Here is a 19,738-nt window from a genome sequence, read left to right as displayed (position 1 = left end):
AATTCCGGATATATGGAGATATTTGGAGGGCATTATTAGCATCATGACATCCTGGATCATTGACTTCTGTTACAAATCTGATGAAAATTCTTGTATTTTTTTTTATATTCTCAGAGGTGTGCCATATAGTATGCAATAATAAAATGTCATTTTCATTTTGTTGCAGTAGTGTGTTCTTGAAATACATTTTAAAATTCTGTGTTTTGTCACATCACCAAGAGTATTGATATCGCGAAAAAAAACATATCAACATATAAACCATATCAACCACTCCTAGTACAAATGTTTATGTTAAAAAGCATATACAACAACTGGGCTCACACGCACAGCTCACGACTCTATAAATGTAAACACACCAGACAATGAACAAGGCAACATCCCTACTTACTCGCCAGTAGGAAACACAAATGGTGTAAAAATAAATGATTAACTCAATTACCTGTTCAAGAACAAACTTGTTCTGAGTGTCTGAACAGCAGAATCACTTGTCTTTGAACATCAGCTAAAGACCCTGCTTTCTATTAAAGCTGCATATATGAAATTTGTATTTGTTTGTATGTATTGCTCTTGCTACAGGTTTTTGCATAGTTTGGTAGCTTCTACACTTGTAGTTGTTGTAGTAATTTAACTGCCAGTTTTTAGCTAATTGTTCCACCAACATTATTGCTCAGTTTATTTCTGGTGTCAGAGCTCAATAGTATCTTAAATTCAAGGTCTACCGACCATAGCTTTGGATTTTCTGAGCAAATGACTGAATATCTTTCTAAAAACATATAAAGGTACTGCTCAATAAAAAAGCACATATACATATTAGTGCCTGGCCAAGAACCCACACTGTAAAACATTCCACTGATTGGTTAGAGACTCATTTGATGTAACATTCAGCCCTAATAAAAAGAGCAGCACATGAAGAAAAGCAGATCAACCATTAGCTTCCAGTGGAAAATCTACGCCTGAGGCTTAATTGTGCTGCACGCATACACACACACATGCACACAGATTTCTCCTGTTCTCCTGCTATGCCAAAAGGAGAACAATATGTTCTAATAAACTACCCCTGGTATGATCAGAGTACTCACATGCAGAGACAATCATTAATTTGGACACTAAAAGCGAGACCAACAAGGCAGCATGTGCAATTGTGGACAGTGGTGGTCTCATTCATGTAGGCGGCAAGTTGAACAGTAAGTGGGAGTATCCTCTGGTATTGTCTATTGTTTCTTTTTTTTTTTTAATTTTTTTATTTCTAATTTTTTCCCATTTTCTCCCCAATTTACACGGCCAATTACCCAACCCATTCATTAGGACTCCCCCTATCACTAGTGATACCTCAACACACCAGGAGGGTGAAGACTAGCACATGCTTCCTCCGATACATGTGAAGTCAGCCACCGCTTCTTTTCGAGCTGCTGCTGATGCAGCATTACCGAGCAGCCAGCGCGCTTGGAGGAAAGCGCAGCGGCTCGGCTCCAGTACATCAGCTCACAGACGCCCTGTGCTGCAGACATCCCCGTAGGAGTGATGTGGGGAGAGAGCGCCATCTACCCACCCAGAGGGAGCAGGGCCAATTTTGCTCCCTCTGACGCCGGCAGCTTGATGGCAAAGCTGCATGAGCTGGGGTTCGAACCGGCGACCTCCTGCTCATAGTGGCAGCGCTTAGACCGCTGGACCACTCGGCGCCCTTGTCTATTGTTTCTTTTAGGAATGTAGAACGAGAGGTTTGATTCTACAACAAAAAACCTGCTCAAACAGACCTGCTCACGATCTTAGCTGATATGAGCTAATGTTTGGGTGTCTTAAGATGACTATGCAACTACCAATGCATGGCTAGAGAGTGGGAGATATAGCTAGAACAGTGAGGACAGAAATTTCATCTTCAGATAGTTCTTCGTTAGTAGTAAGTTAAACAAAATATAATGGGTTGTATTCCATGACAGGGATTTAGCGTAGTCAAAGACAATATTTTCACTTCAGTGTAGTCCGAGGATAGGCTAAATCCCTGTTTGGAAAACTGATCCTATAAATCAATATTCTGTACCTGAGCAGGTAAACAAAGCCCAATCATTTTAATCCATGTGTGGTGAACACACACATACACACAACTGAGTAAACTCACAAGAGAGAGACACACAGTGGTTCTGGTGAGCACACATGCCTGGACCGGCGGGCAGTGAGGATTAGGAGTCTAGCTCAAGGGGCCAAGAGTGGCAGCCCACCAAACTCAGTTACAGAACCTACAACCTTGTCGTTAATGCCTCGGTGCTGTGACTGCTAAGACATCCCCCATTCAAGGTGGATTGGAACCACCTAGAACATTTTACTACCTTAGTGTTACACCTTACAAACGGGCCCAATACAATCCACAATCGTAGGGGTGTCCACACTGTTGTATAAAACGTAACAAGACTTCTTGTGTAAAACACTGTAATTTTACATTAAAGATGCTTCTGGCTAGTTGGCTTCAAACTAAGAGTAACAAACAAAAGTAACAAATTCAATCTCTTTTGCTTTTGGTTCTCAAAAACTCTCTTTTGCTAGTCAAATTTCCTGTGCAATCTTTCTCTCTCGAACCTACAGAGACGACTCTTAAATGTACTCTTTTTCTTAGTGCAAGTACACAGTTCCCCTTCGCTTTGCTCTCCAACTAAAAAAAGACACGCATTCACACTCTAGTTGAATAGGTCCGTTTAGGTCATGACTCACACAACAGGACATCTGCTATGGTCACACACACACACATACATACACACACCTCCTCCCTAGATGATATTACACTTCACTAATCCCTGGGACAATGTGACTTGCGGGTTGCCTAGCGACCAAAAGACAGCGTGAAGCGAAGGCAGTGTGGGCGACAGAAGTGAGGTCACATCCTGTGAGTGACACATGATGTCAACTCTTCACCCACGCTACAAGAGCTGCGACACGAGGCGGTGCGTGGCAGTGCACTGTGCCACAGAGAGATAGACAGAGAGACACAGACAGAAACAAATACACAGACAGACAGACGCTCACCCTCAGACAGACAGTAGCAGCCAGACGCACACAGACAGAAGCAGCCAGACAGACACTAATGAAGACAGACACTTCCTCCTAATGAATACGTTTAACTACTGTAAGAGGCACCCACTACTGACACATATGTGCAAATGCACATAAACATTTAACACTGCAATTATTATTTTCTATGTTTAATGCAGCTCTTTTTTTTTTTTTTTTTTCGGACAGAGACGTCTAGCATTGCCTGAACTGAAAGCGACAAACTTGTTACTCTAGTCAGCAGAATGCACATCACCTACTGAGGCTAACTTCACTGAGACTGCACATAATTAGCAAGACTGTCACCACTGACAACAGCTGCGAATGCATCCGAGCTTTACTGCAATATCAAACAGTCCTGATTTTTATTTCCAATATCTCCATATAAAGACACATCTATGTCTTTCTGTGTAGTAGCTTTAGGACTTCTATTAGTGGCTACAAGAAGTAAAAGTAATTTATAACATTTAACATATAGTATGATGGTATTTATACAATTAGTGCTGGGTAATGCAACAATATTTTATCAAATGGTGATAAAAGTAAATTGTCTATACAATTTATCAATTTTTTCAAGCCTATCGAGGATATCACTGACCCAACTGTACATTTCAGTGCATTTAATCCAGTTTAACCGGATGAACTGAAGTATATTTTGAATTACAGTTATTTTTAGCTAAGGCTGCATTTTGTCTGTGATCTCTTGTATCAATCAACATAGCACATCGTAAAAATGTTTTTAAATATCGTAATACAATATTTTTACCATATTGCCCAGCCCTAAATACAATATACTTGACCAACACTAAACACTATAATCTTTACCATGCACATTTTTTCCCATGCTTACACAGGCTCAGATTCTACATAAAGCACTGTATAGTCAGAGCTGCACAACATATTTCATGATATTTACTGCAATATTGATTTTCACTCCTTGTAGCTGAAAGCTGCATCCCACTTTCCAGTATGCCTGCTATACAGAAAAACTCGCAAAAGCACTATTCAGCAAGTAAAGCACTCAGCAAGATGGAGATGCCCTGATCCAGCTCTCTTGAAACTCTAATGTGGAGTATCAGCTGATACCAATAAGATCTAAACAGTCATGTACTTTGGGTAAAATACGTTAAGAGTCATGTTTGGGTTTTGAGACATATTAGTTTGTTTAACATGGTCAAATTAATTCAGAATTACCTTAATAAATAAATTAATTAAAACTATGCAGCATTTATACCTTATAATAGCAGCTTTAGAATCATTTTGATGCTACATGTAAACAGGAGAAATGTATCACCGTCAGTACTATATCAGGCTCAGCTTGTATAAGCAGACAGTACAGCACTTCCAAAAATATTAATAAAATAAAAAATAGTAGTAGTCGTTGTAAAGCTTTAAAATAAATCGTATTCCTATTAAAATCACCTTACAAGTTTTTATGAAACACACAGTAAAAGAGCTGAACTAGCTCATAAGATCAAACTGCATTACCCATGTGCAGCAACAGAGGGAGCTCTTCATGCTGCGGATTCTGCTCACATGACATAAGCAAGCTGGAGGTAGAGCGAGGTAAAGATCCACAGTAAACACACGGCCAGCTACATCCGTGCAGCTAAGCCAAGTGCTGAAAACTTTGAAAAAAATTTGAGAAGCTTAAAAAAAATTGCTGGGATATCAAAGTGTTATTGCGAATCAGATAGAATGTGCTGCTACTAATGCATTTGTCTGTAAAAATGTCTTTGAACATTGTGATATAATATTTTTGCCAGAATCTCCAACTCGTAATGTCTACTGTTTTTAGGACTAGTAAATACTAGATCATTAAGGACTGATACCTGTACTACATGACAGGTGGTACTTGAACTGGTATTCAAGCATTCATTTAGTACAGATACTAAACATGATTAGTTAGTAAAACTACACCTATGCTGGTCAACATTCTCTCTCACACACACACACACACACACACACACACACACACACACACACTCATAGACAAACTCTACGTGCTTCGTCACACACCCACTGCTCTGCTATTAATAATGAAGTACAGTACTATCAACAGCAACAGAAAAGCAATGAAATAAAAGCAGCCAATTATCCACTGGATCCTTCAAACCAATCACCAAAACAGTAATTCTAGTTTTTTCGCTCCACATTACTTGGAGTCTAAATGCCTGTATGTCTTTTTTTTCTTTCATTTTAGGGTTGTTAGAACATTTTCCAGGATGTATGTGATAACATGCATGCAATGAGCCTGTTTTAAACCTTTTAGTATTGATTTTATATCAGTAGCTGATATAAAAATGCCACCTCATTGGCTCAATATCTCCATCTTTCCAGGATATTAATGAAATTTTTTAAAACGATGTACATTCTACACACAAAAATAGTCTCCAAAAGTTCAGGTGTTCTAGATACTTAGGACACATGGGAACCCTGTCCTTGCTTCTGCCTCTATCTGTCTCTGAGATGGCTCAAAGTACAGTGCAGCTGACAGTGTGGTGTAATGGGGAGGAAAGCAGGTCAGTGGGTCTCTCTGCTCTTTAGCCCATGCTCAATGAGCAAGACTGAGTGTATCTAGGAACACAGAGCCAGACCACAGATGCACAGTGCGCTCTGACAGACACGCTATAAATGAGGAGACCAGCCACTGACTGCAATATGAATGGGATTTCTGGTAACACTTAACATGGCATATGTACACAAATAAAGTCCTGCCCTTTGAAAAATTGAATAATCAGCTTGCTGGTTGTGTGGAAAGGGAAGGAGGGTAAGCATGCTAGTGTGGAAACCCACATTCTGTGTAGAGATCTGCGCAAGCACAGCACCCATGACAAAGTAAAAAATGAATTATGTTTTTGTCCATTATTGATGCAATTGCTACAAACTATTCTTGCAGTTTTAATCATATTTTATCTGATTTAATTTGATTCTGAAACAGAAAATCTGACATTCATTTTACAATATTTCAATATTTTTCCATTTGAAGAGTTTTCTGGCCAGTCTTAATATAACTGACCATATGCTTTGCAGGAACGGCCATAAAGTGAACAGACTTGCTTATATGGATGTTGGCTGTGAACAAGATAGTGTCACCAGATTAAGTATTTAAAAAATAATAATATAATTACATATGTAAAGAACATAGCCAAGGCTATAAATCGGTCCAATGGTCTTAATTTACCATTGGACCGATTTATAGCCTTGGCTATGTTCTTTATAGCAGTGTTTGTTGATGTATTTTCTATATTTTGGGATCGAAGATCCAGCATTTTATTGATTTTTCCACAATTCTACCTGTCAGGCTTATATGTTAAGGTTCCATTTTCTGACATTTCCAAATATCCATGTATTATCTTTGATAAATATCTATACGCAAAAGATCAGCTCAAGGATCAAACCTAGCAATCCTATATTGGTTTTGGGCCAATATTGGTTGTTAAATAATAAAATAACCCCAGTAAAGGTTGCCAAAACACATTTCACTCATTTCAAAAACATGCACAGCCGCCACAGCACAACACGCTCTCTAACACACTCTCTTTAATAGTGTAGATTTAGAGATCCAGGTCCTGCTGTTACACCAGAACTGCACTGCTGTGTTTATCTGAGCAAATATACACTTCTGATTTTATATACAATCCCCAGCATCAAGGAAAACCTGGAATCAAGTGGGCTCCTATAATCATGGGTGAATGAACCTGACTCTGTTTAGGCAAGGAATGTTAACGTTAAGAGCCTAACCTGAGCTTTAGTCTCCACTATATCAGAGGTGATGGTTACACTGACCGTTAAACACAATGTAAACAGAAGCTGATTCCTATCAGCCAGCAGCAGCAGCAGCCTAGAATAATTTGATGGCAAAACACAGTCAACGGCTGAAAATGCACTGATAAGAATTCCCTCAGTGGAGCATTTGATACTCGGACATGGTAACAACGACACCCAAAGCTGGAATAGCATGAACAAAGTGCTGGAATGCTGGAATGAATAATAATAATAATACATTTTTTTGTTGCAATATATACATAAATTTACATTTAAGGCATTTTAGCTGATGCTCTTAAACAGAGCACAAGCAATGTATTGTTAGGGGTCTTGCCCAGGGACTTGTTGCTGTAGCACAGCTTACTCATAAGATAAGATAAATACATAAGACAAATACATTCTGCAACATCGATATAAAAAAATAATAATAATAATTCACAATATTTTGCTAGATCTCAATTATCCATGTCATGATGATGATAATGCAATCTGTGCATCAATGATTGGAGTAAAATAAATTACACTGGGTAGATAAATTACACTGGGTAGATATAGTCATTAATCTGGTGTGAAATGAGAACAGTGTGAAAAGTGTGAAGTCCTGCACTGTGACTGTTGCACATGTATACATTGTGATATCAATGCTGAAACAACATAACGTTCAGCCCTAATAGGAATGTAATTGCAGAAATGAAGAGTAAAAACATAATTCAGCTATAAAAATATTAAAGGCGCAAACCTTTAATTAAAAACGGTATTGTGTGGGGTGTTTTATTTAATGAGTTTGTGGCTGCCAACATGCACGAATGTCAATTTTTTTTATGTATTTTTAAATGATGAAACCATGGCTGCTTTTTTTTTTATTATATTTTAGTAATCAATTTTAATAATACACTGCCTTTATGCTATTCTTCTAATACATATTGATGCATACTTTAGTATAGGAAAGTACAAATATAAAAAAAATAATTAATATTTATGATTTTTCCCTAAAATGCATATTCTTCTCTTCCACTTTGAGATAAACAGCATCAGCCAATGTCTGCACTTTAATGAGGCTGATGATAAATGTCTGTAGACTAGGGGTGTCACGATCTCGATATTTTATCGAAATCGAATCGAAATGAGGTCACGATCTCGAGTATCGAAGTCAAAAAGAGGATCGACGATCCCTCCCGCGCGCGCTACGCAAATAGCGCAGCGCGCTACGCAAATGGCGCGGCACCAACACAGCGCATCCTATTCAATTAAATAGAGAGCCGCTGCATGAGCGCAGTCGGCGGGAGTGTGATCACTGTTTTTATCTGTCCAACGGGGGAGGGGGGGCGGGGGTTGGGCGCGCAGGTTTTGTATCTGTATCTAACGGAGGGGTGGGTGCGCGCAGGTGAGAGCGTGTGAACTCGCTGAAATGCGTGTGTCAGTGTGACTTGAGAACACTGACTATAGATCACAGTGAGGTGGATTAAAAATCTTAAACTTATAATTGACTACACCTGTTGCTTTCCATTGAATTAAAAAACATCTTTCTCTCAGATAAAGTAAACACAAGCGTGTTTCTGACTAAAATAAAAGCTTTTCAGGAGAGATATAAGTTATGTGTAAATATTTATAAGACAATACCCACATCACTTATCTAACCAGCCTGTACTGATTTCTGCCCCCCAATAATGCTTTCAATAACCTCTAATAGCCTTTAATAGTCTTCAGTAGCCTTTAAAAGACTTACCTGGCGGCCGTGGTGTGTCCACTAAACTCCGTAGTTATAAACATCCTGAGGTTAGCAGCGCGCTAACTGACCTGTTTATAATGCAATCCCAGCAGTGACTCCGTATCGGCTGTTCTAACCTGCTGCTGTTAGCTGCTTGGGCTGAAAGATGAACTGTAGTGAGCTGTATTATCCGGTTAGTGGGGTTAAAACCTTTATTTGTTTACAGAAACAGTAAAAACGGACTGGCTGGGCTCTGTAGCCCGTGGCTGGGCTGTACTGAAGTAGTGACTGAGTGAAGAGAGCGGGGCTTGTGCTGCTGCTGCTAGTGGTTGGATGAAGAACTGCAGCTTCATGTAATGAGCAGTTTCACCAGCCATCCACACACAGCTCTGATAAACTGCTTGTTTTAATAGTGCACACTGTTGCTACCAAAAAAGTCACTAGATGGCATTACCATATATATCTTAATAAATAATAATAATAATAATATTTATAATATTTATAATAATAATAATAATAATAATAATAAATATATTATTTAAATTTTATGAGGCATAAAATAATAACAAGAAAAAAAAACAAGAAAATCGAGAATCGAATCGAATCGTGACCCTCAAATCGAAAATGAAATCGAATCGAGGGTTTAGAGAATCGTGACACCCCTACTGTAGACACATCTATGCAGTCAGTTTTGGCAGCTCTGCTGATATGGAACAATGTTAACGCTCCCCCTTGTGTCAGTTTTGCCGTTCTATGGGCAGATGCCAGAGAGTGATGTGAAGCAGTGGAAAGCTGGATGTAACGTTTCCTGAGAGGAAAGAAAAGGCATATGACTTTCTAAGAATTTGTCTGTGTAACACATCAAAGTTATAACTTGTTTAGTTAGATTGACTGCAATCTTTTAGTTACAAAATGTGAACAACATTAGCTAACAATTGTAAGGGTTACAACACTTTAACCAGCTTAGACTAGGTTACAGGGCTCAAAATACTATTGTGAATCATGTCAACAATCGTAAGCAACTGATCTAACAGTTACAAAGTCTTACACATTAAGTACAATCATTTGTATTTGCCAGCAGGCTTAAGATCAATTCAACATGTTGGCTTTCTGTTAACAGAAGTATACATTTAGTTCTTCACTCATTTAAATGTGTCTTTCTCTCTCTCAGTGTGCCTGTGTACTTGTGAACAGTGTTTATTGACAGCAGAGAGTCTGACCTGTGTATCCACTACCATCACCTCATCAGTTGTTAAATGATATTAGCAGGCTACAGAATGTGAACACAAAAATATATGTTGAGACATTTTCAAACCCTATACAAGAAATCTTAAATACCCAGTTATAGATAACTTTTTCTAAATGTTAACATGTTTCTCCCACCTAAATGGCAGCAAATCTAAAGTCACTAGTGAGCAAGTGTAACATTCATCAGTTAACTGTTCAAAGACCTTTAGACTTAAAAATAGAAAAAAGTGAGTAAAGCTTAATGCATACAATTTTTTTTATCCTTATGTCTGCCCCTTACAATTAGATTTTGTTTCCCTTTTTTTGCATCTTGTAACAAAAGTAAATTATACAATTAGAATTTTGCTACATGATGCACAAATGGAAAAATCTGATTGTGAGGGGCAGATATGAAAAACCCCTTGCAGTGAGAACACTAGCCAGTGTTCAACCTGACTCACAAAAAAAAACACCTTACAAATTGTACAGGTTTCTAGGAATTTCCAAGCTGCCCCCTGAGGTATGCTCAACAATGTACATTTCTGCTATTATTTTTGCAGTGTGTGTGTATTATGGGCCTTGAAAATGTAAAGTACTTTTTAACTATAAAAAATATAAAAAAACAGTTACCATATAATGGTAAATGCTAAAGCATGAGACACAATCCTGTAAAAAAACATGACTGGGACATATTATCAAATGAGGGTCAGTCTCTGGCATGGAAAACTCAATAACAACCCATTAAACTTTGTCAGAATAAGTACCAGTACAAATTCTGTATACCAGCTTAGTCCACCACTACGTTTTCCCTTTGTTCCTACAATTGATTATCAAAAACAGACAGGCTAGCGCAGGGCAAACACCAACTTGTGCAGTGTTTTTCTCTAGCAGAACTGGCCACCCTAATGTACTACAACCTGACCTGGACCAGTAAGTGTACAGTACACTGTTACTGCTGCTGCCAGAGCATAATCACCTGACATCCTGTTCCTAATACTTTTATTGCACATTAAGATAAATGCGAGCAACCAAACCAGAAAGGTAAGCTAGACGTCAAGCTATTATGTTCTACACAGGACAAACACACAAAGAATGAGCTGTCTTGTAATAAAAAAAAAAAACGAATCCAAGGCGTTTCCAGTTAAAATGTAATAGCTACCATGCGCCTATAAACCAAGGGCAGAACCAGGCTTTGAAGGTTTCCTACAGTGCGTCATTCATGGCATGTAACACACCAGTATGTTAGCTGGTGATGGCAAGCAAAACTGTCTACAGATAACACCCCATCCCAAGCTAACTTAACATACATCCTGTTTGGCTTTTATTCAGCCTACTGCTGAAGTATTTGGGTCAGTCAGATAGCTAATCCATTCAGCATAGCTGGCAAGTCAGTGCAGAAAAATTTACACATGCTGTTTTTTTCCAGATCATCCGGAATGCTGAGTATGCTCATATTTTATCAATGTAGCTTAAAAACAGCAACAGATTCCACTTATACAGAAACAACTCATTTTGAATTAATCATCTGAACAAGGGTACATTCAAAGTGCAGTTCACAGGACCAATAAAACAAATATACAGAGAACAAGCTGCAACCTCCCTTCTAAAATCACAATATATCAACAGGATATGACCAGATACAAGAACAGTTAACCAAGAAACACTGCTACAATATGGCTAACATACTATATAGAAGGACTAATTAATGGAATATGGCATACGGCATATGCAATGTACAGAATGTATAAATATGTGCATGTATGCAAGCATGCCAATTCAGGTACATTTTGTTCTGATCACAGACAACTACAGGTCACTTACATTTAAGAATGTGAACAGTGAAGAAAGGCAAATCCAGTCTGAATTGACTAATGAGGCTTGCGGGATTGTAATGTGAATGTAACCTTAAGTGTTGAAATTGCATCCCCCCCTTAATCTAATCTTACACAGAAATTTGAAACACAATATTTAATGAAACATTAAACCCTGTCCACAAAAAAATAAAAAATAAATTAATGTGGGGTGTCAGATATTTAAAAAGCAGTGTTTTTATGATGCATATCACAAAACAGGAATTACAGTTAAATTCATCACATTATATTGCTATATTGTAAGCAAAGCAGTATTGTGACGATTAAAAAAAAACATTTTTTGAAAGCTGCGATAGCAAAAAAAAAATATTATTATTATTATTTTTTTTTTTTTACTTTTTATGACATCATAACAATGGGATCAAATGATGGTGTACAACACTGCTATCTACCAGTCAGGGTTTAAACACAACACTAAATAAACCACTGTCTGACACCAATCTTCACAGATTTAAAAAATTGATTGAAAATTGATACAGTATTGCAAAATGAAAGATTACATTACTTTGTTATATCGATATTTTTTAACATCCCCATATATAGTGCACTTCATCTGCTTTTGACTTTGAATGCAGATTAAGTCATTTTAAATTAGCCTCAAAGCTTCACATCACGATTAGAAAAGAACACTTCACACCAAATTTAGGTCATCAATTAACACGTTTCACATTTCTGCACCTAAGCTATAGCACATTATCAGGCTAAAGTGACTCAGATCTGATTTCCTGTCTTAATGTGTCATCGATCAGATTTATCTTTTACATTACATTTACATTACATTACATTTGGCAGACGCTTTTGTCCAAAGCGTGGCTGTATGGACTTCTAACACAATCTTTTAATATAAAATTCGAATCAGTTTCATATGTCATCCTAAATCAAATATGTATCCAGTTCCCTGACAAGAAACAAGGATGTGAATGGTCAGATCTGAATTTATGATATATCTTCTTGCCTGTACACAGGTGCAAAGTGCTTTCAATCCCTGTTGTTTCAGTTTATGTATAACTATTATAATTCAGTTTTCCTTTATCACAAACACACCATCACTGAAGTATAATGCTTGCTGCATGATGCGCATGCACACAAAGGAGATTTACACCCAACACCGGCAGCACGGCCAAACCCCACAAGGAATGTACGGAAGTCTACAAACATGTGCATCCATGCCATTTCAGGTATAGATTTGTTCATATTACTGTATTTTTTGCACTATAAGATGCTAGCGGTTAGCCACTAATGACAATGCTCCAGCCTTAGTGCTGGAGAAACTTACTGTAAATATACAGAAGCACTTTATTGACCCAAAGAAACTGTTGTCAGGAAAGAAATCCGTGTAGATAATATCCAAAGCTCGCTTGACTTTAAAAAGAAAGTCTCCCCACCACCACCCAGCGGCGAGACCTACTGAATTACAAATTCCTTATATTGTCTCTTTTAACGCGCCTTATAATGTGGTGCGTATATGTATGAAAATAGACCAGTAAATAGATGTTTATTTACAGTGCACCTTATAGTGCGAAAAATACAGGCCACTTACATTTAAGAATGTAAACCATCAAGAAAGACACAAATCCAGTCTGAATTGATTAATGAGGCTTGTGTGATTGTAATGTGAACGTAACCTTAAAAGTGTTAAAATTGCATCCCCCCTTTATCTGATCTCTCACTCAAATGTGAAACACAATCTCTAACGAAACAGTAAACCCAGTCTGCAAAAAAGTGTCAGAAATTCAGAAAATATTGTTATGTCCAAACAGTTATTCGCATTAATCTTTACCCTAAATAATCCATTTTCAGCCACATAAAATGCTATGCTCATGTAAACAAGACAACAAAAATTATACATTTAAGAATATATATACTTTAATGTGTGAGAGCTGCACAATTTTAATGTCTTAAACATAATCATTAATAAACATTGAATAAAAAAAATACACTTCTGTCTCAAGCCTAAATAACAGACTACTTGTGCTTCAACATTTAAAAGAATATATATATTAAAAAAAGAGCAACCCGTTTTGAAACAAACCTGAGTGCAATCTGATATAAGCAAGGACATTAGCTGCTTGCAAGTGAGCAATCTGTTTGGTATTGTCAGAGATGAAAAGACTGCGTTGCTCATTTAGTTCATCACATGCGGCTGCCTGTTTCACAAAGTAAACAAACAAATAAAAATATAAATAAAAATGCACAAGTGTGGAAAATAGCGCCCTTTTACCCAGAATCAGAATCTGGAGCAGCTGAATTTATTAGCAACAGCTATTAGCCACTGGCAAATACATTCTGTCTAAATACACCATAAAAGTCCACTACATTAGACTGTAGACCATTTGTTATAATGCAAAATCGGTCAGCCAGCCTCTCTCCTATTCTCCTGTCTTCTATATACTCAGGTCAATTTTTGTCTAAATAAATGTAGCTCAGCTAGCGTCGATGATTCTTCAAAAAAAAAAGAAAAGAAATAACCAGCTGATGACAATATAATTCTGATATCATTAAGCAGCCCCAAACAATATTAATAATGCACTCTGTATATCAAAGATTGGAGTACAATAAACTATAGTGTGTATATATAACCTGTCTCTGGTGGATATGTCATGGAAAATGAGAATCATGCCATGCAAATTATCTTTATAAGCAATAGTCAAGCCAGTTGTACCATGATGTGTATGATTTAATTTGCATCTTATGATATTGCACATCCTGCAACGTGACTATTGGACATGCACACGTTGCAATGCACAAAATTACTTTTAAAAGAAGCTGCTTTATCTTCTCTTACAGCCTCTGACTGAGATCATATACAAAGAGACACATAAAGATACACGTGTGCTTTTACTAGCAGCAAGACCTGTTTACTGCTGCTGTTCCACTATACCTACTTTACTATCCTGCAGAGCCTCTATACAACATAAACACTAACCTAAGTGCAAGGTTACACTGAGCAGGTTTTTAGTACAGCCTTCAATCAACGCTACCACAGACCTAAAGCTTCAGCGCAAGAAAGCATACTTGATTCCTCCTCCAGCGCTAATGTTATGCTGCTGCACTGCTACCGCCCATATTACAGAGTAATGAAAAAAGAAAAAAAGGGAAAAAAACACTATCAGAGGCCGCCATTTTCCCCTGCACAGATCTTCTAAAAATCATTAACTGTAAAGTGAGCGCTCAGCATGATACGCTGGAGCTTGTGTGCTCTATCTGCCAGCCATTCCTGTTAGTTGTGAATAGCGTTCAGCGTTTCACTTCCCTTTATTCATTCTTATACAACCTGAGTCTGCATGCACAAATGACGTCAAGGTCCTGATCTATGATCAGGTTTCTTCCTTCCAATACTCCCCCCAGACAGCAAGTTACATGGCAAAATTGATCTACAGTCAGTCAGTCAGGAGTCCTGCTTTTCCATGCAGCCACCAGCCCAATCCAGTACAATCCACTAGGCCTACACACTGATGCTGCAGAACAACAGTATAACCAAAACAACCAGCCGTGAGAGTCCTGAGCAACTATATACGCATATGCGCAATTTACACATCCTTTTTTGCAGAAATTACGTCTATATTTGTGCTGCTTTCAAGTTAGACACCGGCTGTTCCAGTCATTATCACCCAAGGTTGAACAGTTTTACAAATGATCTACCCCTCCACCCCGGGGAATTTAACAGAGAGGCACAAAACCACAGTGTCTTCTTTTCTTTTTTATTATCTACAGTCAGTTGTTTAATTCTGATCAACTTTGTGTGGTGAAATCACTCACTGTTCACTGTATCAACCACCCCCGCATATACACCTGTTAGACGGTGGAACAGCAGGTGTAAACTAAGCTCTTCTGAAGTCATTTCTTCTACACTAAAGTACTCTGCAATGATTTTCCAAAAACCTTCCAAGCTCAGCAAAACAAACGCAAGCAAAGATCAAGTCAGTTCTGCTGACTGACCTCATAAACCACATCTTAACAAATAGTATCAAATAATTGCTCTCCTCAAAAAGCACAACAAATCTGTACTGTGAATAACTGATTTTATTAAGCCACATATAAGGCATGCCTGTTAATGTCTGGTTAAAATATTCTTAGAATGATTCTTAAATTGCTGACTGACATATGGATGCTTTTTTCACACGAAATAAAGACAGCAGAGAAAATAACCAAAATAACCACTTTAAGAAGAACTAATGCAAATAAAAAAAAACAGATAGGATTGGTCATTACTTTACAAGCTAGTTATGGCAGTACTTTGATCACAAACAGTTTCGGACCTGTTTACACCTGGTCACTTCATTAGCCTTTTGAGCAGGGGAGAGAATCAGAGGGCATCTCACGACAGTATAACAATGATATAAAAGATACTGTGATTCTGAGATAATCAATATATCGTAAGACAATTCTCTAGGTTATGTCAGGGCATCTGTATTACTAAAGAGGATAAAATACTCCTCAATAAGCACACTTTAGGAATTATGGATTTATTGATGTCAGTTTCACAGAATTCGACAGACAATATTTTTGACCATATGAATTGTTTGATATGGAGTAACTTTAGTTAGCCAAATATGGGGATTTTAGAGCGCCCATGTTTTAATAAACAATATACATATTTGATGCTACTAACCATCAAAACAATACAATATATTGCGTAATTGATATATTTTCCCATTTCTAAATTTAGGGCATTTAATTTAATCCATGGTGAAAGAAATTAATAAAAAATTGCCAAAATAAACACATTTGTTGCTCAGCCTTTGGCCAAAGATTTAATTTAGTTTTGGTTTAGTTTGGTCCTATTCAAAAAACAGTAATTTCTAAGAGGTGTGGCTTTCATTAAACTTAATGATTCACTCATAATTGCACTCTGCACACTGACAATTGGAATGAAATAAATGATACTGGTTTTGGACATCATAATAAAAAAAAAAGAAAAGAAAAACTTTTGTATCAAGCAAGTTGTAGCATCACATGTTTCATCTTATGACATTGCACATTGGTCTTGCAAGGGTACTATTGAACATGTCCACACTGTGATTACTATGCTTAAACAATATACTTTGCAGCCCTAACGATGTTTATACTTGTATAAGCCCAAGCCACATAAAAACTCCTCCCAGTACAACCAATACAACAGTAATACCATAATTGCCATGAAACAAGTGAATAGTCCCATACAGATTTCAGTCTGACTAACTGGCATTGCATCTGACTACCAAGTGTACATGCATGAGACAAAAATCATACTGAGATAATATCCAGACACTAGTAACTCTATAATTACCAAACGAACATTCTTAAGAATGATGTAGGTAACATTATGAAAAGTTCGTAGGGGAAACTCAGCCCAGTGTAGTATATAAACATCTCTGCACAAGTTTGCAAGTATTAATAACACTTATTGAGTTACATTTATGAAAAAAATCACAAGATCTAATTCACTGCATTTACAACTTTTTTTTTCACATTTTTCTTTTGCTTTTCTTTTTTACTCTCCCTCTCATTCTACCTCTCATGCACAAGCTGCCATGCACTAGTTACTAGGCAGTAAATAGAACTGAACTTTGCTCCTGCCATCTTGGCAGCAACAGCGTGCCTTTTAAACAGGCCTGCTACCTCTAGTCAGCAGCTGGGCCTAACAACTATAAGCAATGATTATAAGAAGAAAAAGAAGAAACAAAACAAAGGCAGAGAGAGAAAGGAAAAAACTCAGATGATCAGACCACAGATGGTCCTTGCTTTGGACCAAGGACAGAAACAAACCTATCTAAGCATGGTAAAAATATCCTGGTGCCAAAGAATGCAGCTGTAACTGTAGCAAACAGAGAGCACCAAAACAATCATCACCAAAACAGTACAGTACAACCCCACCTAAACAGCCAGATATATCACTTCAGTGATGACACAGAAAACCAAAAAGGAAAAAGCATCAGCAGCCTGGGGTGGGAGGGGAGGGAGGAAACTGAGGAAGCAGCTCTTACCCGATCTTGGTCTTCTGTTTAGATTTGGAGGACGTTATGATTCGAGCCTTCTTGGAACTCTTGTCCTTGCTTTTGGATTTGGAGGCTGATGACCTGTGGCCACGATGCTGGGAGGAGCTGGGGAAACTTTCTGGGCTCATAACACGTGGGATGTTCTTCTCTCCTCGCTCCCGGGCTTTAGCGATGGCCTCAGAAATTATTCGATTGGCCTTCTGCTGCTTGTCCTCCAAAGCGGACGCCTCCATCTGCTGCTGCTGCCTCTGCTGCTTCTGCACCCGTTTCTCTGACGCGGAAGAGTATGAAGATGAAGACGAGGACGAGGAGGAGCTGCTCTTCATCGGCGGACTGAGCAGCCGTACCTGACTGCTCGAACCATTAGTGTTCTTTGGAGGCTGGAGGAAAGAAAAGGAGAAAGAGAGATCAATATCTGGTGAATTAAATATACTTTTTTAAAAATAGAAATTCCTAGAGCGTACAAGAGGGGGCATGGATATACAAAAAAAAAACAAAAAAAAAAAAACTCTAGTTTAAAGAACAACCTACTGAACGTTTTTCTTTTTCTATAAAAAAAACAAAGTACCTTTCTGCCTTGCCGTTTTTTAGTGTACCTAGCGTGTGTAATGTTTAATTATGCTCCGCTCTGCTTGTTAAGCAGCTGTGGAGTCTCAACAGTCTCAACAGCCTATACCATAGCTCTTACAAAACATGTTCATGTTTACTGAGCTCACTCTCATTGTGCAGATGTTTATACTTCTTCCTCACGCAGCGAACTGCCCTCGAAGGAACACAGTGTTCTTTTCACTGTAATCAAATTCATGTACGCTGTTTTAGAGAGCTACATATTACTACGAACTGAGCGCCTTCCAAATGATAGCAAGATTAGCTTTCCAGCTAGACTGTGGACATTCTCCCTTCTGGCTTAGACAGCTAAATCAACAGGCTTCTGCTCCACTGTTCAAGCCTTAACTGAGCAGCCTGAAAACAAAGCCGTTTTAGAGTGTCCAGCTTTTCAAGAATGGATTTGATGCAGAGAGCATAGAACACCAGGCCTAGGGCTCACACTGTAGCCACTCTCAAATCGACTTAGTCTTAAGATTTGCTCATTTTAGCAGCTCGACAGGGCAGGTGTGAAAGTACAGCTTGTGGATACCACCCACACACATACACACACACTCTGTGAGAGGAAAAGAAGAAAAAAAAAAAAAAACATGGGAAATCCTCCATGTTTGAGGTAACGTACTGTAAATTTTGTCACTACTCTGGGTTTCATAATACAGTCTTCTCTTTCAGCCAGAAGTAGCCTACACAAGCAGATCGGACAAAATAACTTTACGCACCATTGCTGGACTGGTTATACATGATTTCAATATACATGATACAAATATCATGAAATCATAGAATAAACTTCAACACAAACAAACAATTGTTGACTCCGCTTCTAATAAATGTGTTCAGCCAATTTAACCCACACCTATTGCCAAAACTGATGTGCAACTGCACTCATACACACAGAGCTAATGTAGTCCCAGCAGAGACGTACTGCTATTAGAACAGATCTTTCTGGATTCGATAAACATGAACCTATCGGTGCCATGCTTAATGCCAGGTTAAGGGATATAAAAACCCCTAGCATTTATGAGTTGTGGAGCAGTGAAACTAACTGTGTTCTCTAGAATGATGATGGTCTCCCATCAAGTACTTTTGGGATAAACTGGGAAGTTGGGGGTTAAGTGGGGTGGTTATCATCTAACATCCTGACCTCATTACCACTCTTGTTGTTGAGGGCAACCAAATTTTCACTACAGAAAGCCTTCTTTCCACAACAGCAGAGACAGTTAGTCCAACATGAATGAGTTGGTGTCCAACTGCTTTAATCCAGTAGTTCTTTAGTTTTCAAGGTGGGCCACTACATGACCTCAGGAAAAGGTTACTAACAATTAATTAACAGTGAAATACGGTATTACTACACAATGTAGTTCATTGCCTAACACTGTCTAAGTCCTTCTGAGATGGCTCAGTAGGAATACTGTATTAACCAGAACAATAATCAAACAACTTATCCTAACTCAAAGATTGCAAAAGCTGGCAAGCTTCACACAACAGGTGAACATCAACTGGAAAAATGTGTGTTCTGTAAAATGGTTTAAAGTTTTATTTCA

The 19,738-nt window shown here is 38.0% G+C and overlaps 1 protein-coding gene across 9 annotated transcripts in view; it reads right to left on the bottom strand.

The window, feature by feature from the left end:
- The window catches only part of chd9 (chromodomain helicase DNA binding protein 9), a 109,678-nt gene that overhangs the window by 49,096 nt on the left and 40,844 nt on the right, over positions 1-19,738 (bottom strand). For all 9 annotated transcript variants that reach the window (XM_022667060.2, XM_049471402.1, XM_022667052.2 and 6 more), the window contains one exon: positions 17,580-17,971. In XM_022667060.2, the coding sequence (XP_022522781.2) occupies positions 17,580-17,971 (392 nt within the window). The remainder of the gene's footprint in view (positions 1-17,579; positions 17,972-19,738) is intronic.

This window comes from Astyanax mexicanus, chromosome 23 (assembly GCF_023375975.1).
Source record: "Astyanax mexicanus isolate ESR-SI-001 chromosome 23, AstMex3_surface, whole genome shotgun sequence".
NCBI classification, from domain to species: domain Eukaryota; kingdom Metazoa; phylum Chordata; class Actinopteri; order Characiformes; family Acestrorhamphidae; genus Astyanax; species Astyanax mexicanus.
Note: the sequence above shows the minus strand (reverse complement) of the source record. Positions and strands in the feature narration are given on the sequence as shown.